Source organism: Strongylocentrotus purpuratus, unplaced genomic scaffold (assembly GCF_000002235.5).
Source record: "Strongylocentrotus purpuratus isolate Spur 01 unplaced genomic scaffold, Spur_5.0 spur5_scaffold_10, whole genome shotgun sequence".
In the NCBI taxonomy this organism is placed as follows: Eukaryota; Metazoa; Echinodermata; class Echinoidea; order Camarodonta; family Strongylocentrotidae; genus Strongylocentrotus; species Strongylocentrotus purpuratus.
The window spans coordinates 922909-946658 of record NW_022145595.1 but is presented as its reverse complement, the minus strand read 5'-3'; the positions used below and the strand labels follow the sequence as shown (position 1 = coordinate 946658).

General features: G+C 37.3%; 1 protein-coding gene across 1 annotated transcript in view; it reads right to left on the bottom strand.

The window, feature by feature from the left end:
• LOC115921812 (dual 3',5'-cyclic-AMP and -GMP phosphodiesterase 11-like) overlaps nucleotides 1-23750 on the bottom strand; it is a 38220-nt gene that overhangs the window by 4638 nt on the left and 9832 nt on the right. The window contains exon 3 of the mRNA XM_030980032.1: nucleotides 1859-1948. Within this exon, the coding sequence (XP_030835892.1) occupies nucleotides 1859-1948 (90 nt within the window). The remainder of the gene's footprint in view (nucleotides 1-1858; nucleotides 1949-23750) is intronic.

Genomic DNA, 23750 nt, shown 5'->3' with positions numbered 1-23750 from the left:
TGAATCACAAATTTCTTTGTATAAATGTGATTCTTCTCGCTATTGTTATCATTTATTCAGAAAAGAAAAAATCAAGAAAACAGTGAATACAAAACAACAGTACGAAAATGAAATTAAAATTTTTGTGATATCTGTTTGTTTTTTAAGAGAAGAATACAACAAAATATTTTAGAAGAAAAAAAATTGCCAGAAGAGTAGAGGCAAGGGATGTATGTATCCTGCTTCTCAAACAGGGTCTTTGCTAGGTCTAATAGGACCTGGTGAGACAGTGAGGGAGAAAAATTATTGTAAGTAATTAGACGTTTCTTTTTACACCTGTCACTACTACTTAAGTGATATTGCATTTATTTCAAAGTGTAAGTGTAAAAGTTAAAGTGTGCAAAAATTATTAGTACTGGTAACATGTTGGCAAGGACAAGGTCATTCATACAAGCAAACAGCGTGCTCAAGTCCTCAAACAAAATAGAACCTGGTATGAGACTGAGTGATAGAAAATAAATTGAAATGGAATGAGAACATTTTCTATATTCCTGTAATGATTACTCTCATGCTATTTGATATGGGACCACTGTTTTATAAAACGGGGCCCTGAACTTTTACCAGAAAACTAACACCTCAGTCACTCTACAATGTTTCCAAAGCGACTCTAAACTGACCAATTTTGGGCCATTGGGGATAAAGTGATTTTTTGTTTGATCTGTAGTCGGTCTGGTGTCGGTCTGGTTCGGTCGGGTGTCTGTCTGGTGTCGGTTGGGTGTCGGCCTTTTGGTCTGAGGTATTACAGTACACAGGGTATAATTCACAAAAAGGAAATTGGTTGAGCTGAGCCTATATCATTTTTTACCAAGCCTCATCCTGGGCAATAATGCTACACTAATAATCTCCCCACATAATGAGTCATTGTATAAACCTTAGGGGCACAACTTCATATCAATTTTCTCCAAACGCACAACTACCCCCCCCCCCCCCTTTCGACAAATCCTCATTCAAAGAGCTAGCTCCTAGGTCTGCATAGTGCACAACTATTGATCAGGAAATTGATTAGATGCTCTACGTCTCAAAGCTCCTAGCTATGTTCAATAGACGTCTATAGAACAGAAAGAAATTAATGCCTTCCTCGATGTACGTAATGAAAAACTCATTTGAACGTCAGAGTGAGAATGCCAGCGATACAAGCAGAATAGGGTATCATGATTGTTCTTTGCACCCAAGCTCTCTCCATCTATAGATTTTTTCTTCTCAATTATTAGTGTGAGAAGGCCAGGGATTTGTTGAGGTTATTTGGAAATGTTACACTTCATATTGTCTGTTTGGAGCCAGAAGGGCATTAACTTGTATACAAACACAGAGTTAACACCCTTCTGGCTATGAAGAGATGATATGGGATCAATGATATGATACTCGATGCTGATGTGGGTTAAGAAAGTAGTAGTGGACTGAATCGAATATCTTGTTTAGAACCAGGCTAACCTGTCATCATGTTCATTGATCAAAAAGAGAACAACACATTATCAGATATATGTACTAAAATAAATGCAAGAATATAAGAAAAGCAGACAGTTTTGTTCAGTATTAACATAATGAGAAAATTTTGAATTTCATAAATGTACATTTCAAGTAAAATTTTAAGGGAATCTCAGTATGAAAGTATGATATAAGCAGCTGGGAAACTAAACGTGTAAGATTTAGCATTTTGTTTGTGCCTAACTTGAGACAACAAATTACTAGAACCTTCATCAATATAAAATCAGATTGTACAGTGGGCTTAAGTGAAACTTTATTTCTACCACTTCTACACTTGAAAATGATATGGTATCCTAGCAAATGTTTCTTAAAAACAGAATTATAATGTAAGTACCTGATTTCTCCTAATTTCTAATGTTGCCCTCTCGTAAAGCCTGGCATTGTTGATACCGATTCCACAGAACTGGAGATACTGGGCAAATACCTGGAGATGGAAAGAAAAGGAAAGAAATATAAATTAATCTTATTTGAATAACTAAAAACTACCTTAAAGAGTAATCACAAGTTTACAAAAATCCCACCAATATTTGTTTACTATCAATGGTCTTTTAGAAAACTTTTGTTTTGGTAAATAGCATCAGAAATTCCATTTTTAGAAATTGAAATTTTTTGTATTCTACTATTCATCATAGACATTTTAAGATGATTTACAAAATCATTAATGAATTAAAGTGTTTCACTTGGCACACTATAAGCAAATAATATTTGTGACAAGCCTAAGCTTCCATCCACACATATCTTGCTTCAGGTTCTAAATATGGAGAAGACTTCTCAAACAAGATTGTCTTCAGAATACCTTTGTAATGATGAAGTAGTTGGATTAGCATGTACGTGCAGGCCTGTAAAAAAGGCCACTGGAATGTTCCCCAGGGAATGGAGAATGGGCACTAGAGTAATGAACACAATAGTACTTGACTCCATTGACCGGGGTTAATGGTAAAGCGCTATATATGGAACCACTACCATTATTGTTGTTGTTGGTGCTGTTGTTATTATTGTCTTATTGTTATCATTATCATTACCATTTTTATTATTATTATTATTACTATTATCATTATTATCATTATCATTATTATCATTTTAATTATCAATATTTTTATTTTTATTTTTATTATTATAAACATTATTATTATGATGATGAAATGCAAGATTTGGGGGCCTGCAGAGGGAGAAAGTACCTTTTAATAAAGAACAACCTTAGCTCAGTGTGTGTGTGAATGAGAACAAGAAAGTTCACACTAAGAAAGTACAACATTAAATCATCACACAGAAAGTACACCGTTAAATTATTGCCACACATTTTTTCAGGATCATACTGTTAAACAAATGTTTTGGGGATGGGATCGTTTGCATTTGTGAGATTAATTCAATAACGTAAACATTGGGAGCGAATGTTTAGATTGATTCATTTTATGTGTGATTTACTTGACAAGGTAGGCATCTGTTTTGGATAAAACTAAAATGCTTCTAGTTGCAGAATGTGCAAGGGCATCACAGAGAAGATTTCCATTCATTGTGAAAATGAATCTAAATGTTCTCATGTTCACATGTATTTGTGTAATCTGCATAGAGCTAGAAGGGCATTAACAATGTATGAAAGTATATGAGTTAATGCCTTCTTACTCTGAACAGTGGATGTGGTTTGATGCAAGAGATTTAAAGATTGATGTGAAAGTGTAAACAAGATTTGGACGATAGCGAGGTCAACCGTGTTAGTCATGAATTAACAGAGCCATACAGGCATTTGAATTATGGCACTTATTTGTCAAATTGTATAACAAAGCTGACCAATTAGATATGACAAATGTGACAGATTATTGGGTGACTTAATGAATCATAGTCCATTTGTTAGAAAGCAAGGATTATTAAGATATAGTTGCCTTTTAAAGGCTTGTTCAGATATGGCGCAGTAAACCGCTGCAAAAAAGCCGCCTCTTTTTTACCTGTAAATAAATGGCAACTGAGCACAACAAAGGACTTGCTCATATTCAAGTAATGTAAATGTTCAAAAGAATTTTGAATTGTGATAAAGTTGAAAAATAATTTAACTCCTTATATTCCAATGTGAAATATAAGGATTTCCCCTGAAATGCCTGTATATTCCACATAGGGCAGAGATATTGTTTTAAAATAAATCTGGACCAACTTTGATGCCACATGTGTGTGTATGTACTGTGTAGTCCCATATCACATATATCTGTGTGTAGGGGTTTTCATGGTATGTTATGTTTCAGATTCTGTCAATATGTTATATCTGTAAAATTCATTCAATCGAATGATTCACAATTCTTTGTATGTACATCATTATGAACCTTTCGAGACAATTTTTTCTTCAGTATGCAATTGCATTACCAGTACTCCAACGACGAACATATCTTTAAACTTGCTGCCAACATGTTTCCGTGTGAAAGCAAACTCAAAGTGATGAAGGGCAAACCCGCTGACATTCAAAAGCCATTCACAACTTGCAACAAAGGTCACTCCATTCAAAGGAGAAGAAACAAAAGGAAGAGGAGATGGAAAAGAGAAAGACAAGTTGGAGGAGAAGACTATATGGATGAGACACACTAGTTCACTTCTTAGTCATCAATTATTTAGTGAAAATCTTTATCGCTGCTCTTTGCATGTGTGCCCCCACAGACTCTTCTAAATGTCACCAGTTTTCTAGCAGAAGTTACACATTTTTATGACGGAGCCTCATAAATTTCAAAGGACAACAGAATTTTAAAGAAGAAAGAGGGGGCCGAGAGGAGGGCATGTTTGCAGGTCGGGATTGCATGAAAGCAAGCAAATATTAGAAAGCAAATATTTAAAAATGATGATGACTTCTGTATTAACAAAAGGACATTTTTTGCAGAAAAAGAATATTTTCTCACACAATCTACCCCTCCTACCTGTATTTACCACTGAATGAGAATATGCATAATTTAAAACATACCCTTTTTTAATTTTCAAAAAGTATATTAAGGGCCTATTTGAGGTGTTCCTAAGGAGGCTCAGGTACCTGCTTGACCAAATCATCTTTCGAATTGATATCACAGAGTTTGTATATTCCAAAATGACGCTAATTTAGAGATATCATAGATCTTTAATACACCCTTAGATATTAGATTATCAGTCCAAAAAAATAAATGCAGATGGTCCGAAAAAGTTCCCCTATTGGTGAATTTCAGATAGTTTTATGACACTTTGATGATGCGAGAAAAGGCCGGCTATCTATCCTACTCGTAACAGTTTACTTTACATTTCAGCACCCCTCCATGTAAGCAAACAGGTCTAAATCCTACTCGGATAACCCGAATCACCAGTAATCTAAACCTTTGCATCGACATCTTATTTACGGGACTATAATCAACGCCAAATACTTTGCATCCATTTTGTTTGGAATATTCAAGATGTTTTAGTTTCCCATGAATTTTGTTTCTAGGAGAAAGGAGAATGCATGTATATCGCTAATAATGACACTATACTTCAATCAACTGAATGCTATGTGACAATCTAAATCCAAATAATGTCGCATAGACTGAGAACAAATCCTTTTAAGAATATGGGAATATAACATGTAAATAGTTACTCAGTATATTTTTAAGAAAAACTTTGAACATCATTCAGGCAAAGAAATCAACTTAGGTTGATAACAAAAATGATTAGATATTCCAAATAACTTTACTTTATACATTTTAGATTGAATCCTACGTGCAAGGAATTCATACAGCTTAGAATGACTTGATTTCTTCTGCAAATAAGGGAACACAATTTCAATATAAACAAACTATAATAACAATTGTAATTTGCAATCTGACTAAATAATCAAAATTACTTTCAAACCATGTTAAAATATTATATACAGTACCTTTAAGCATTGTATAAGAGTAATTACACATACATGTACATTATGACCAATTACTGTTATTCTGATGCCTTACTGTAAACTATATAGAGTATTACTATTACTCAAAGCTGAGTAATCAATTTCATCTCGATCATTAATCTTCCGGCACACCAAGGTTAAACAGGCTATTTGACGGATGTAAAAGGGTTACGTGTTTCTCGGGGTGTGAAAAGGGACAGCCTCCTCGCTCAGCGCTCCAGCGCCAAGGCGCGAGCCGTCGGACTCTGCGGTGCGGCAATTGTTGGCCTGATGGGCCCGATTAATAGACATGGGGATCCTGAGTCAAGTCTTCCTAACACCACACAAAGACTAGAATAACATACACCACAAAGATGCGGCCTGTTGTGAGGGAAGGAAATTCTTCCCAAACGCCTGGCCCAGCTGATTCAGAGTTTGGTTTCCTGTTGCAGAGATGGAGTTTGAGAGGAGAGCAAAGATGGAGACCGGCAAATATCATATCCAGATGGATTGAGAGGGAATATGGAAGATTCTAAACATTAGGTAGATAAATCAGAGGAGGGCAAGTGAGAATATAAGGCCATAGTCCATTTGACACTCCTATACAACCAACAGCGAATCTAGAAAGTTTTTTTCTGTTGAAATGTTTTTGTTGCTTTGTAATCGTAAGTGGTGATAAAACAATTATCATCTTTGTTTCCCTAGGTGGCAAGCTTCAGCAGTTTGCATAATTTGCATATCCAAATCCAATGTGCTGTTCATCTCATGCCAATGAATAGGGTATATCAAGGAATTATATTGTATGACAGGATTCATTGCACAAGATCAACAACACAGTTGGTGATTAGCTAAAGTTTTCTTGGGCTGTTGAATATGCCTATACATGTGGTTATTTGGATTTATGCAAATCATACAAAATGCTCAAAGTTGCTTTTGGGACAACAGGACTGAAATTATTCAGACACAAAGGGGAATCAATAATCCACAAAAAACTTCAATGGAAAGATCTTTTTTGGGACCATTAAAATGTCAAGTCGACTATTGGGTATATCCTGTAATTTTTAGCAGAGATGAAAGTCATAAGCACTAACAAAATGCAACATGAATATGTTAATATGGTGCAACAAAGCGTATTGTTAAGAAAACAAAACACTATTTTCCCTTACTCTAACCCTCTCTCTCTCTCTCTCTCTCTCTGTCCCTCCCTCCCTCCTCTCTCTGTCCCTCCCTCCCTCCTCTCTCTCTCTCCCCTCCCTCCCTTCCCCCCTCTCTCTCTTTTTATATCTATCTGTCAATCTCACTTTGATCATTTTCCATTAAGTCTGTTTGGCACTTTTCTTCAATTTGTAGTATTTTACCATCTACTGTAGATTTCATTGATCATACATATCTTTTAGAATTGTGTTTTTTCACCATGAGTATGTGATGTAAGATATAGACGACCACGACGACTACAACACCTCTATATGAACATCTTCATGAATGACTGGAGGAAGGTAACTACGGTAAACTGACTGGTCGGAACACAGCCAGAGATACAATAGGATCAATTGAGACGTATGATAGCACCGTTCGCTGAGAGCTAGAAGGGTGCTAATTCATATCGTTTGACATAGAGCTAACATCCTTCTGGCTCTCAGCTGACTATTAGAGTCATGTAACCAATCAAACATCAACTGCCCTCTCTATGAACGTCATGTCACCTAGCCTCTTCACATGACATTGTGCTGTTCATGTGATATACAACAGCCATACTTTTAATAAGTCAAAGAAAAATGCCCACTGCTGCTAAGAGTGTCCAATAATGATACTGTAAGAAAAGGTACACTTCAGTTACATCACAAAACCGACCCCACACTGACTCCAAATTCACTCTAAACTATAAACCGACTCTAAACTGACTCCAAACTGACCCCAAACTGACTACAAACCAAGCCCAAACCTACTCAAAAGTAACTCCAAACCGACTCCAAACCAACTCCCAACCAACTCTTAACCAACTCCAAACCGACTCCAAACTGAGCGACACCCTCGCACCTGCGATCATTATTGGCAAAATTTATTGATTTTTTTTTTTAATGTCGAAAATTGTCAAGTCTTGGGCTAGCAAATGCTTTAAAAAAAATAGATAGCTGGGATTATTTTGTAGACACTGTTTGTTGATATTTAGTGACTTTTCATGATTTCAAATTAATAATATTGGTCTAAGAAAAGAGGCAAAACATGTGGGCCGCCATCTTGGATTATAATGTAGGCATGCATTATAATCCAAGATGGCGGTCATTTTTATTGATCGGCGATCAAAATTTATTATCCGATCTCATCTGATCGGATCGGCCCCCCATACCACCTCCATACCGACTCAAAACCGACTCTAAACTGACTATTTAATATGCTATTTTATATTTTAATATGTTGCCCTATACAGCAACATCTCCTACACTTATTCAATGTGTCAAATGTTAATTAGCCTATACATTTGTTTGTAATTGATTAATATTATATAATGTATCTGAAATAATGATACCGCATCTTGCATTTAATTACATCACTTATAATTGTTTAATAGGCCCTAATTACTTTTCAACTTTGAAGGTAACCCAAGGCTAAACTTCTTATTTCTGTTTTATGTAAATCATCCATTGGAATTGGGACAGGAGGCTTTATGCCACAGTAATTAAGTTAACTTTTTCTGTCCCTGGCGTTCCAATGGTTGATAATTATGTCTTATTTTGTATTGTGTACACTGATATGTAATGTTTTCCTTTGCCGAATAAATAATAATAATAATAATAATACTCTATACCTACTCCAAACCGACTCTAAACCGACTCCAAACTAACCCTAAACCAACTCCAAACTAACCATAAACCGACTCCAAACTGACCCCAAACTGACTCCAAACCAACTATAAACCGACTCTAAACCAACTCTAAACAGACTCCAAACAGAGTCCAAACCACCTGAATCTTGGCCATCTAGGGTAATATAATGTTTGTTTGGTCTGTTGAATACCAGTCCGGTGTTTTTCACGTAAGTGTGACAGAGATATCATTCAAACAAAGAAAGATCATGAATGAGCAACATTTTAGAATTACACCAAACATGTTTGTCTTCCGGTAAAATTCCAAGTCCCAATCTCCAACCAGCAGCTATATATCTAAACCTAACAATTAAAACCTAAACACAAATCAAAGGCAACTGACGACCTAAGCCTTTATACACATATCTGTCGGTAAAATTGCAAATCCCAATCTCCAATCCTGGACCAGCTGCTATATATCTAAATCTAACCATTAAAACTAAACTAAAATCAAATGGCAACCAAAGCCCTAAGCCTTTGTACTCCAACAAATAAAACCCAGAGTAAAGGTCAGATCATCTCTCTGTTGAGAGGTGGGAAGGTGCTGGGTCTATTTAATCAATACGAGTTAACGCCCTTCTGTCTTTAAACAGACGATACACGTAGCAATCACTCACAACTCCATTCTGAATCTATGTAATGTTTGTGACCCGTTTTTTAATATTTTTTATCCATTATTAATATCAATTTCATTATAAACCGCTCACATTAGAGACCCACATACCCTAATTAATTCTGATGTTATATACAACCGTTATGAATCATTGTACTCATGAGCTTACCCTAATTCATTTTATAATTTAATGATTTGATTGTAGCACATTGTAGTTCATGTAGTAATATATCAGACTCAACAATTGTTTTGACCTTATGTTCATTGTTTGTATTTATATTTTTATTTGAAATCCAACCTCAAGTTTTGATTGCAATAAAGAAATAATAATAATCCATTTAAATGCACCTTGTGGACATTTTGAACAGAAAATGCCCACAAAATTCTGTCAAGCATTACAAACATACATATACAAGAAATAAGATTATGGAGACAAGCTTCAATCATCTCACTCATTTCCCTTTGCTTAATTTGATTTAAAAAACAGTCCTTTACATCTTGATTCATAATTCAATAACCAATTTTGAATTTTAAGAACAGAGAAAAAGTTTCTTCGTACTAAAATAATATCAAGTATGGTGTCCAGATTGGGCTGATCAAAGCGCCCATGGCACTTAAACATTTAACATGGCACATATTACAAAGAAGATTAATATCGATCTTGAAGCTGTGGCTTTATAACTGAATGTGAGTGCATATCATCATACATGTACTGATGCAATTAAAACCGCCCTTCAAGAAAAAGAAATTCTTCAGGGGAAAAAGGATAAGCCCTGGAAAGGCTTCTAGAAAATTGACACCGACCTACATCACTCGACCAACATGGAATAAGAATCATTGTTTGAGAGATCTGTCTAGCCTCAGAGCAAGGCCTTGTATTGTTGGCATCTATCACGATGAAGTGTTCTCAATCAAAGCAATTAAATTCTCCTTCAGAAAGGGGAATTCCCGCCTCTTGGATGCTAACCAGTGGCAAAAGGCCAGTTACCATAGAAACACAAAGACATAAGACAAGTCTGTATCATCTGTTCAGAACCAGAAGAGTGTAAGCTCTGTGTTAAATGATAGTTGAAGTGTCGTAGTCAACTGATTTAAGCACTTGACTTGAAGTTAAAGGTTGTGGGTTCGATCCCTGACACAGCACTAATGTCCTTTGGCAAGGCATCAATCTACATTTGCCACTCAATACCCAAGAGAGAAAGGGGGACCCGGTAGGATGACAGAAGCATTTGTGACCATGTGGTAGGAATACTCTCCAGGGAGTGGAGATGGTGCACATTGCGCCTGAATGAATCCTATGACTAATAATAATATCTGTATTAAGCGCTTTATAAATCCAGAGTATTATCATTATAATGCCCTTCTGGCTCTCAGCAGCTGATATTGTATGTTATCACTTGAGAGCAAGAAGGTCATTCATTCATATGCTTTAACACAAAGTCAGCACCCATCTGGCATTCATTTTATTCATGAACTGTTTGGTGTCACCTGTGCCTTAGAGGCGAAAAGCAAACCGAATCACTTTAACCCTTTAGTCTCTTCTTTCATCCGACGATATAGTAGTAGTAGTCATTTTCAACCATAATCATAACAATATTCAGCTTTTATATAGCGCTTAATTTATCAACGATGTCTCTAAGCGCTTTACAGATATATTATTACCCCGGTCATCAGATTCAGGCTTGCCAGCACACAATTTATGCATAATCTCCACTCCCTGGAGAGTTCAATCACCTACATTTACAGCACTTGAAAGGGTTAAAGACTTTAGAAAAGAAGGTTTTAATCATTCTATCAATATTTACTGTACATTATGACACAAAGAATAATTGTTCCATATTGTTATTTTGGATTTCAAGAAGAAAGACATGTCTTTTGTCCAAAAATATGAAATACAATATCAAAATCTGGGCAGTTTAATCACCTACAGTACTTCAAAGGGTTAAAGACAGGAATTATGAAAACAGTAGATGGAATTACAGAAAAGCTGATGATTCAATGCCATGATTTCCATATAAGATTTACAATCATCTGATGCTCTTTAATCTGATTGTTTAGGATTTCATTGAACAGATTTACAACTTGCTAAAGCAAGCTGAAGCAAACGGCAGGATTATGATCAAAACAACAAGGAGGCTTCGTCAATTCCATACTTCTCCTTTCCAGCACAACACACGATAACACTTGTGAATGACGTCTGCCTTTCCTAAGGGCAATGCGTGGACATACATGTAGCTTATGAATGCCCCCGTTCTGCGACAACCTGATACTCAGACGTAAATGACGTCAGTTGAGATGAGGGTTAACGACTTCATACTAAGAACTTGAACAAACAAGCCAAACTTGATTAAATGCTACATATATGCCTGTGAGCAAGGCTACCAATGGCAATAATTAAATGTATAGCCTAATTCTGAAATATAGGTAAGCCATGATATCTTACTGTTTTGAAGAACTTTGTTTCATTTTAGAGTTCATATGTTGATAACACTTTATTTAAATTCTCTGCCACCAGCTACTATCATCATAATTAAGCTTTTAAGGTTAAAAGTTACTTTTGTTTCATTTTTGAACGAGGCTATAACAAAAAAAATAGCTCTGTCCCTATGTAAGTGTTAGTCTATAGGCAAACTAATTCAGACCCTGCACAGTATTTTTGAGGAAGAAATGTGTGGATCTGCAGAGTGCAGACTAACATTGCACTGTGATATCATTTTGAGGTGTTGTGTTCATTTGATTTTTAAAAGCCTGATTTTCAGCAAAATTGTGTTTGAAATGCAACTTTTGTGTTTGAAATCAGAGATCTGATACGTGATACAATTAAGAGTCTTTAGGACTAGCTAAATGTATTTGCACAAAAAGATGTGTCCAGAACAAATTTGTTGGGGTTTTTTTCATGAAAAGGTTAGGATATTATTAGGATACAGAGCTGGTAAGTACCTGAAAAAACTCCAATGATTACGCTTACATCAGTAATATTAACTAAATTTTCATTCAGATATGTCAAATAAGAACCTTCCATTCTACAAGATCGCTAACTATCGCCAATTTTGCATTCCTGACAGTTTTTTTGTGCAAGTCTTTATACTAAGCTTACTATTTATCTCTCAAAACATAATTATCGGCTTAAAAGACAAATCCAATGAATAAAAGCCTTTCAATGGTAGCGGCAAGGACAGAGTTTATTCTGCCTCATTACTAGCCAATTATTTACATTTGTATCAACTTCTAAAGTACTTTTATCCTCTATTTTCAATACAGAATCAATCATGTTAAAATCTCATTTTGCATTAATAAATGAGCTTTCAAGAAGCCTGCTTTGAGCAAAAATGTGTCTCAAAAGGCACTATTTCTGTGATTTATCTTAGCTCTGGCTATGTATCTCATGGACATACCCATGTCTAAGCTTAGATATCCTTCTAATCGTTATTCTGGGCGTGAGAGCAATAGTATGAAGACGGTCTTTGAATTGTTTTGGCAAGGATGTTTGTCAATGCTATAGTCTCATCAATGCGACCATGTATGAGCATAAACATCTCTTGAATAATGATCCTGGGCCTCAAACAAAGCTTATATTATAAATAGAGCGTTTGGATGGTAATGGCAGGGATGAAGCTTAGTCTGTAGTATTTCCAGCCAGTCATGAACATTATCTCCTTCTTTATGATATTTAACCTCTCCTTTACATGCAGAATCAATCAAGAGGAAGATCAGATGACTTGCAACAAATTTATAAGATCATTCTCCTCAAAACCTCTTTCATAAATATCCATAAATAAAGTCTGTTTTAATAGAAGGATTTGGTATTGTAAGAATAGCTTGGCCATGATTGATATGTCGTTTGTATTTTTAGTCATAAGTTTTAACATTCACAAGTTACACATATTCAATAAACAATTTTTTCACAAGTCAAGAGGAAAAGATTCCTCATAAAATACATAAAAAACAAAAACATGTAAGTGTACAAGACTAATTATATAAAATGGCTCAGTAGTGATGAATCAAATACGTTGGTATATTCAGCCATATATTTTTACAATTTGATATAAAAAAAGAGATACCTTCCTCAAAGCCTTGTTTAAAACTATCTTTCCATTCTGAAGAGAATACAAAGAGAAATGACACAGTTTGCTATATGTCTTTTTAATTTCTAGACAATCCTACACATACAGTAGCACTTCATGTGCATCTAATGAATATTATATTGAGGAATACCTTAAAATATCAATCAATAGTTTTATATAAACAATACATTTATGAAACCAGATAAGTGGTTCAAATATTGGAATCACAATAGGAAATATGAACATGTTTCAACAGAGTTGGAGAGGGTGATTTTTCAAGAGAATAGAGCAAAGAAATATCAAACAATTTTAAAACTTGTTTAATGGCTATGTGTACACTGAATGAAAGGCATTATAGAGATGGATTTATTTCAAGTTATGGCTGAAAGCGAGGCCTACGGACGCCTGAACGAGATACAGCAGGAACAACATAGTGCACCATGACGCCACTATTAATTGCCTCAACATGATACAGCTAGCTGAGCATGTTATTCAAGGTCGCTATCTACATAGCCGGCTTCAACAAAGAATTACATGATGTTAAAGACAAAGTTGAGGCCTCATCAAGTGATTATATCGTAAAAGAGAATGTCAGCAGTTGTGAAATTGCAATTTTTTCTGTTTTAGATAAGATCTGGTGTATGTTGTAATGTTTTGGAATCATCAAATAATAAGAAATTTACCAAGTCTTGCTGAAAATCATATTCACTGCTCATAGCAATGGGTATATGGGACTACACACACATGTGGCATGATAGTTTGGTCCTTTTCAGCAGTTTCTTGCCATATTTTGAATGTGGGTCATTAAAGAGCAATCCTTATCCGGGAGCATTTCTATGATGATATTCTTCTGAACTGACATACAAAGAACGGAAAAGCTCACAAACAACTCATCATCTAGCTTCACCAGATCTCAATCTTCTCTTCAAGTTTAACAAGGTGTTTAGAAAGCTTAGTATTAAAGAATTTTAATAGGATCCTTCGCATGACCTTTTGGCGAAATCATTCAAGCTATTTGTGATCTGTTGAATAAAACTGAAAAGTAAGTCACCAACGAGTATATATTATTGTGTTGTGTATGATATGAAACTAGCAATTTCTAGCTTTCCTATGATATACATGTCTATCATTCCTCACTCAAACCCTCACCAATTAAATATCACATCATACTAAGATCAATCAATAAACCCACCTCAGAGAAAAACTTATTACTTTCACTTTATACCGGTGTGTTGGCTCAGTCAGTAGAGCGTCCGCCGCACAACCGGGAGGTCGTGGGTTCGAACCCCGGCTACGTCATACCAAAAGACGTTAAAAGACTCGAGTTGCTGCTACCTTGTTTGGCGTTCAACAATAAGGGATAGAGCAACGTCGATCTGGCGCTGCTCAGTGGCTGCCGGGCTCACGATCAATTGGGCAAAAAGAATTTCCATTTTTGGTTTAACTAAATAAAATTTGGAGTGGACTTTAAAAAGATTATTATTATTATTATTTATTAATTTTGTTCCATTGTCAGATTTGTGACTTTTTCAAGTTACTGGTTATTTTGAGCTACTAAGTCACATATTATACTTTACCAACGTGATATGACTAGATTAACAGTACTATTGTAAATCTTAGTTTATATAAATGTTCTCTTTTGTTTTTCAAAATATGCAAAATGTGCTTTGTATATCTATAAATATATAATACACAACCTGTATGTTTTATAAAGTGAACTACATTAACAAATGGAAATAATGATCTGCTGGAAGCGTTTAGCTAGGGTATCATAGGTAATATCTAACTTTTGGAAGGAGAGGTATATTGTCCACAACATGAGGGATGCAACGTTAGGTAGCTTTAGTAAATGTAGGCATAAAAAGAAGCATCCAGTACGCTAAAGGTGAAAAAGTTGGTCCTGTTACTTTATGAATTAAACATCCTTTTTGATATATCTGAATAAAAGTTTAGGTAAGCAATAAGCCTAATCGCACCAGTGCATGTATATAGTTACCTTCTCCATATCCTAATGATATGCTCCTACCTATATGTCATAACATTATGATTTCCAATAATTATGCATTTTGCAGGCAAGAATTCGTCGGCCGGCTGGCAGAAGGGCCTTAGCATGCAAGCGACTTGAAAAAAACTTTTCACACTATTTGAATTTAAAGATTTGTTTTATATTTAAACTGCTTTCCATTCCGAAAATTGGTTTAAAACTTGAAAGATCAAAAGAACTGTTATAGTAGAACACGGCCACAATTTTTTTCTTCAGAAATAGGTCAGTTTTATAAAAGTTTGAGGCGATTTAGTGCTAACACCCTTCTGCTTAACGTTTCATTTTTTACCTGAAAATCGAGCTAACGCCCTTCTGCCAGCCAGGCGACTTAGTCTTTTAGTGGCACTAAATTTGTTAAGCTACCTTAGTCTATATCGGAGGTGTAAAATTCCTCTAAATATGATGGTATCTTTCTATAGATGATTTGGGGGTCTTTTGAGCCATGGATCATATGAAGATAATTCTAAAAATTCTAAAACACACACACACACAAAAATGAACACGATTTTTTGGTTCCTTACCTAAACATTGAGATTTTCTTTTGAATCTTACATTCTATGACATATGAACGAGCCATTCAAAGAAAAAAAGATAACCCACAGCATGATAAAGGGTGCATGAACATTAACTCACTGATTCCTATACTTTCTCAATCCCATAGGCTTAACACAGGGTCCACCGGGCTGCCACAAGCAATTGGTTAAACTACCTTTAAACATACCTTGTCATGCTGTAATTTTTAAATGGGATTTCCATCGGTGATGACACATAGTCAATTTGCAGGGGCAACGATCGATCACAGACCAATTAGGCAATAGATTAAAAGGTTGCCGAGGTCAATAGCATTTTGTGATTATATTGAAGTAGTTTGGTGGGTCTGACTAGGGCTCTAATGTACAAAGTAAATCAATGGGTAGTGGAGTGATGGTACTGTGTAAGCATAATGCATTGAAAAGTCAGTGTAGTATGCCACATTTACACAAAGCATGGTAAACCATTTTTAAAGAAAAATATCCGGGCAAAATAAAATGATATAAGCATAATGTACTTCATATAAGCACAGAGATCAGTGAGTGTGTATAGACACAATTGTTATCCATACATATAGTTACTTATTTTCAATTCCACTGGCTTTGTTGAAATTTGAAATGACTTTATTTTGATACAGAATTTTCTCATATTGGGGGCAGTTTATCATATTGTAGCTGAAAGAGGCTTACTATTTCTTTATAACGCAGTGAATATTACATCATCAAGAAGATACAAATCATTTGACTGTGAAAAGTGACATTCTCATATTTTGCAGAGGCATGCAACTAGGTCCCTAAAATCTCTAGGAAGCAAAAATGAAATGTATCTTATAAAATTTGACTCATGGGCATGGGGGAGGAGTATATTGTGTGTATACATTGGTGTAATCATAGACTTATTTGATGTGTATTAGATGTAGAACATTTCGTCCTTGTTTTCACAAAGTGACGGTAGTGAGGAAAATCGTAACGCAAAGTGAATGCAATTTTTTTTCACTACCGTCACTTCGTGAAAACAGCGACGATTTGTTTGGCCTGAGGGGAAAAGGGGGGGGGGGGGGCAAGTACCCACATGGCCCCCTGAAGCAACTACTGACATCCTTTGCAAATTAAGCATCTTTTTATTCAGTCAGAGTTTCCACATATGTAATATATTATTAAAGTAATACAGAATAGGTACAGTGAAATGAAGAAGCACTATGAGAATGGCAGCTTAATAACTTCAATACGATGCTACAGTGCTTGCTACATTAATAAAGGCATTTGTATTTCCGATCATGTCTGTACATTGAGGCCGACACTTCTACGACAGAGACAGAATATCAATCAAACTTGCTCGATGGAGAGAAAAGAGGAAAAAGTGAGAAACTGAAAAGGTAGAGAGAGTGTGGGGTAAAGAGAGTGAAAGTTGGGAAAGAAAGAGAGAGAAAGACGGGAACAGAGGAGGGAGGGGAGGAGTGGGGAGAGATAAATAGAGAGAGAGAGAGAAATAAGGAGATGAAAGGTAGAAGCAGAAAGAGCTATAGAGAGAGAGAGCAGGAGAGAGAGAGAAAGAATGTGAATACATAAAATAAAATAAGTACGTTAAAAGCTATGAGAACATCGTAGTTATAATAGTAAATATTCCGCTACCTCTCAGTAGATGATAGCTAGAATTGGGAATGGGTGTCAGGGCGCGACAAACCCGCTTGCCCGACGTCCCGGGGCAACCAAATTGAGCCGTCGGGCAAGTAAATCAAATTATCACTTGCCCGATTCGGGCAAGTGATACTTTTACAGTAATTTCCTAGTGTCCAAGAACTCTACCATTCACCCGTCAACTTCTTACCCGTCGTCAAAATCCAGAAGCAAAAAAGCGATCGTTCCGATTTCGAAAAAACTTCACAGACAGCTAGCCAGCTCAGCTAGCTCAGCGCGCATGCAACAGTGACACTTCAAGCCATGAATGCCGCTCCGCCTCCACGCACGGCCGGCCGTGAGCTAGCTAGAGACAGCTAGCGCGATCGTACCAGCTGCGAGCTTATTCGCGCTCTCTCTCTCTAGCTCTGCAGGCCGCACCGACAGGCCTTTGCTATTCTCTGATTGCCGATTGGTTGAATCACGCCAAATATGACGTCATTATTCTAGGGAAATGAACACGTGCGAATCGGAATGGAATAAACAACAGGGATTTTCTAGTAAGTACAAAAAGTCAAATGTTTGATATTTATTCATAATGACTGTTAATGATTGTGAACATATTATTTAAAACTCGCTGCTCATATAAATCAGATGAATGTTTTTGTCTCGTTTTCAATTTATTACTGCGGTCTCAAGATCCGACCGAGCGAGTCATTTTGATAATAGTATCGAGACCCCCAGAATATAAGCCGTTGTTGTTTTGTTTTCATGGTTTTAGCGACGTTGTTTAGTCTAGTTTTCGCATACTTATCCGAGATTTATCGTAAAATATCTTCAATATTATTATTTAGTAAGAATTTACAAATTTTGGCATGATATTTATAGCAGTGAATGATGAAATAAAAATGTCCGTACTTTATTTAAAATAGTTGATTACCCATTATTTACATGACGTTTCTTGATGGAAGAGTTGACCCAAATTATTAACAGCTGAAAATTAGCCTACGTTTCCAAATGACAGCGGCTTGCACAGACACACATGTGATGTTGCACCATGGTACATGTGGCTACCATTAATGACATGTTTGTATCATATTTTTTACAACAGGGTCATTATGCTTTTTTACATGACTGAATATTAAAAACTTAAACCTGCTTGAACCATTCTACCTTGCCGAGATTCATGTGAATCTGATTATTTATGGAGAATCAATAAAATGCGTTTTTTAAACCTTCAACCATCCTTTGTTGACCATTTTCTTTGACATATTAGGTTATTATTCAGTACAGGACACTGTACATGTATGTGCATTAATTTGCTATCTAAAACACTAACTTATCATTACGAGATAATAAATGCTTTAACCTCGAGTCCTTTTTCGCTTTAAAGTTTTGGGCAAGTGGAAATATTGTTTGGGCAAGTAAATTGAAAACCCACTTGCCCGACAGGGCAAGTGGTGAAAAAAATTCTTGTAGCACCCTGGGTGTAGAAAAGAGCAGATACCTTTTAAAGAGAAAGAAAGTACTTTCAAGAATTTAGAGAAAGAGAGCGATAGAGGAAGAGAGAGGGGTAAGAGAGGGGTAAGAGAGGGTGAGAGAGAGAGAGAGAGAGAGAAGAGAGAGAGAGAGGGGGAAGAATGAGACAATAGAGACAGACTGAAAGACATAGAGAGTGGGAACATGCATAGAAACAATGAAGAGAAGAGAAAAGAAAAGAGGAACAGACATTTTGAAATACAGAAGAGAAGACAAGAGTAGGATAAAACAAGAGAGACAGAAGGAAAGGAAGGGAGAAAGTGAGTAAGCAAGAGAACTTAGAGAGAGTGAGAGTAAGAGAGAGAGAGAGAGAGAGAGAGAGAGAGAGACAGACAGAGAGAGAGAGAGACGGAGAGAGACAGACAGAGAGAGAGAGAGAGAGAGAAAGATGGAGAGGGGGAGGAAGACATACAGAGAGAGACAGGAGACAAGTCTCAAGGAGCTGCTTGGGCTTGGGGGCACGCAAAGATGACATATCATCTAGTCGATGTGCCAAGACAATTTTGCCAACTTTTATATCTCATTGGTGAGGGGGAGGGGGGGGGGGGTGCACACACCTCTTGCGGCCCGGAAATACATTACATTCAAGCTCTTGGGGTGTGTTGTTATCGGTGCAGCTAATCAGGGGCTATTACCATGACTATCTATTAGCTTCGGAATTGCTTAGGATGTCCAGCCCTTCCCCCTACTAAATGTTCAGAGCTACACCAGTAACATCTAATATATTAATGGTAGATATTTTATTGGTTTAAACAATATCCTTTCAACAAATAAATGTTCGTCTCCAAAAAAAATAGATGAACATTTGAATTATTTCAAGCCAGATTGTCTTGAAATTCCATTATCTTACAAGAACTCAAAAGTAGCTTTATAGGATATTTTGAGGTCTTTTAGATGAAATGCTTTTTTAAATGAACAGTCTCAAAACAATTCTAGGAGGGTAACTAAGGAAGAAAGTTTTACAAAATTGTGTCTGAGGCTATATGAAACCACTCATATGACTAAATCTAGCTGACTGAATATCACAACATGCACAGACAAGCAATGTGTGCATATGGGACTACACACAGAATCAGGAGATAATACAGTATTCCTAGTTGTATAAAGTATGAGAGCGTTTCAATATCAATCCTTCCTATGACGTTCTTACATATGGAATTTTCTTTTAAAAGCAACAAAGCTATAAATGCCATTAAGCAAATTATACAATTTGAGAAAAACAGGGATTTTTACAACATTATGTTCAGCAAAGGTATCTGTCACGGTACAAAGGAACCGTTTACCTTTCCTATTAAGAAAACTTCTGAAGTAGTGTTTCAGTAATTACTTTACATGCAAAACACAAACGAGGTGTTTGAAGAATTACAATGCCTTATTTTAACTGGCATGTGTACATTAATTTAGTCTTGAATGGCATACCACTCTATTACGTTACATTCTTGGGTATCCTATAATTTCATGATCATGCAACCTGATCCACAGTAGATGTGAAATTGGCACCTTTTTCATTAAAATAATTTACGCATTCCGCGAAAGACCCTTCCCATTTCTCATTACTACCTCCCACTAAGCACACCCACTAATGCACTCTCTCTCGGTCCTAAAAAGTTCATATTATTACTTGTCCCATGCAGAGTTGCATGCGGACTGTGCGAAATTCAATCCCCTAGACACACAACGCGACAAAACGCCACACAATCTCCACGGCATGAACATTAAACAGCGGCGTTCGCGCTGGGGTACAAGTACAAACATGCGGCCAGACGAGAGCACGACAAAAACGCTCATTCAACAGTTGCCCAGGCTGTTTTCATAATCAAAGTCACAAATATTCAAGACATTCCTCCTCTCCTTACCTACCATGTGCTTTCGCGGTCAACACGCAGGCACATATTTATTCTCGTCATGCCCAGAGAACTTGGGAATGGCAAGGGGTGGGAGGGAGGGAGGGAGGGAGGGAGGGAGGGAGGGAGGGAATGGGAGCAGCAGAAGTAGGGGGTGGAAGGGAGGGAATGGGGGCAGGGGGAAGAGGGAGTGGGATTGAGAGTAGGGGATGAGGAGGTGGGCTTAGAATGGGGCATTGGGGACAAGTGGGAGAAGAGAAGATGGGGATAGGGGGAGATGGAAGAGAAATTAGAGGCAAATGGGTGAGAGGCAGAGAATGGGTAACAGGGAGGACAAGGAAAGGAACATGGGAGGAGGGGGGTAAATGTATAGGAACATGGGAGGAGGGGGGTAAATGTATAGGAACATGGGAGGAGGGGGTAAATGTATAGGAGCAGGAGGAGCAGGGGGAGATACAGAACAGGTGCAGGGGAGAAGGGTATAAGGAATGAGAATGAGGGCAGGGGAGGGGGAGGGGCAGGGGAGAGAATGGGAGAGGGGAAGTGTGAACGCATGGATGAGAAGGGGAGAGGAAGAATGGGGGCAGCAGTGAAGAGGGGTTACTAATGGTGAAGCATCACAAGGAAAACAAACCATTTGAGAGATCTTCTCCTTGATAACGACCTCTCTCATCAAATAAAGATCAGTGCATCCTGACCTGACTGAGCCCTACTTCACAAAGAATATTCTCCCTTATAGCAATAAATGATAAAGCTACTGAAATCAGGCATTCAACCTACTACAAGCAAATATATGACAGAAATGTGGCAGTTATTAATAAGAGGTTGTACGACAGAGGTTGTACGACACAGGGTCTCGAGGTAGTATTTTACATACAATACCATACCACAGATAGGCTCATGAATCAACGTTTGCTCCAAAGGCATTTAGTCAAATCCCATGAGATAACCAGAAGGATTTAGGAGTGTTTATTTACAGCAAATGATGTTTGACAAACAAACAAACAACCCCTCCCCCCCCCCAAAAAAAAAGGGTCATCATTTTTTTCCTTTCAATTGAAGAGGGGGGCATTTAAACCTAAAAATATTTGACAAGTGCCAAAATAAGTACCTGGTATGTATCATCAGATTTTTGTTCTGTTGTTGTTGTTGTTGTTGTTGTTTTTTTTTTTGGGGGGGGGGGCTCTATATTCAATGGAAAATGCATAAAGACTCAAATAGAGGGATTATCAAGAATATAGCCAAAGAGGGGTCGATTTCTTAAAAATCAATGAAAAGAAAAAACAAAAGCCACCCCTGCCACGAGATATGAAGATTTGAAGAGATGTACAAATACTCGTACTTGACACAAATCATTGTCTGCTTAGAGACAGAAGGGCATTAAGTCATATACCTTAACACAGCATTAATGCCCTTGTGGATCTGAACTGACGGCATGTACTTCCAGAGCACAAAGTGAATTCCCTTATTCATCGGCACAAACTCAGCCTGAAGATTTCATAAAGGTTACTGAATGAATAATACTGGCGACTCCATGCACGATGGGAGGAACAGTCTAAGGTACAAGAGTGTCACAGAGAGAAAGAGAAAGAGAGAGAGGGGGAAAGAGAGAGAGAGAGACAGAGAGAGAAAGAGAGACAGAGAGAGAGAGAGAAAGAGAGAGAGAGGGAGAGCGAGAGAGAGAGAGAGACAGAGAGAGAGAGAGAGACAGAGAGGGAGAGTCAGAGAAAGACACACAGAGAGACACACAGAGAGCATGAGAGGGAGAGAGACAGAGAGACAGACAGACAGAGAGAGAGAGACAGGGAAGGAGGGAAAGAGAGAGAGAGAAATTGGAGAGAACGCTGGGAGAAAGAGAAAGGTGACTGAGACTGTTTCTAGAAGAAAAATGTGGAAAGGGTTTGTAGGAGGACCAGTTGTTCCATCTCCCCGCTTTAAGCGATGTCTTGTCTTTTCAACATGATCAACGAACGCGCCATGGAGAATCGCTGAGTTGGCATCAAGCCATCCCATGGTGGCATTCCATGGTCTACGGTTTAAATATAACTTTCCAACCCTAAATACATCGCCATGTGGTGTATACTCAAGTTATGTGTTGTGATCAATACCCATAATGTCTGTTCTGTTCCTCTAAATAGTGTTCTCTCTCTTTCTCTCTCTCTCTCTCTTCCTCTCTTTATCTTGTATGCTCTTACTTTATAGTCACTGCATTTGGAGTGCCTCAGTTATCTTTTGTGTATCCGTTTCTTTCTTACTATCATAATGCATTTCATTCTGTCTCCCCTCTCTCTCTCTCTCTCTCTCTCTCTCTCTCTTTCTCTCACTCTCTCTTTCTTTTTCTTTTTTCTCTCTCTCTCTTTGGAGCGGGCAGTGGTTTTTCTGAGCTGCCATTTTCCAAGGAGGAGGAGGAGGACACAAAGAGACGGTCCCTATTTGTGGACAGCTAGGATGGCATCTTGGGTGCCGGTGGTCACACGCCAAACCCTCATCCTCCCACAAAAGGTGACACTCCGCTCTCGCTCCGACACCCGTCTTGGCCTGGCCGTATTTCCCACGTGCCTGAAATTGGCAACTCCCATAAATGGGATTTCAACCCCTGGGAGTGTCAGGTGACCCAGAAAGATCTCATTGTGACTTTTTTCACCTCCATCACCCCCCCCCCCCCTACCACTATTCTTCTTCATAGATTGCACTAATGTCTATTGCCCCACACCTGAAATCTGATTGGTCTGGGTGGAAGTGGTGTACGTCCTCACAAGATAGGAGGAAATTCTAGAAAGAATTGAAAGAATGGATCTGATTGGATTGTGAAATCTCATCTGGAGTGCATCAGAATTGACAATACTTTCAACAATTCATAATTCTATATCTCTCTCTCATTCCACGTATATACATGTAGGAAGTTAATTTTACTTGAACCCTTGAAGCTCCTTATTTACAGCTGCATATCCATTTATCATTGAACCTCAAAGAAACAGTCACATCTTTATTGAACCTCAAAGAAACACAGTCACATCTTTATCAAGAGTGTGATGTATAAAGTTTAAACTACAAAATGAAATACTATTTACACTTTCTTTGAATCCACCGCGGTGTCAAGGTGCCCATCATGTTTAACGTTATAGACATAAATGTTTATTATTCTCAATAAAAAGTCTCTTCAAACTACTTTAAAATGTGTCAAGTTTCATCATGACAGATTCTATCTCGATAGAATGACATAAATGAGAAATGAATATGAGCAACTAGAAGAGGCTTTCTC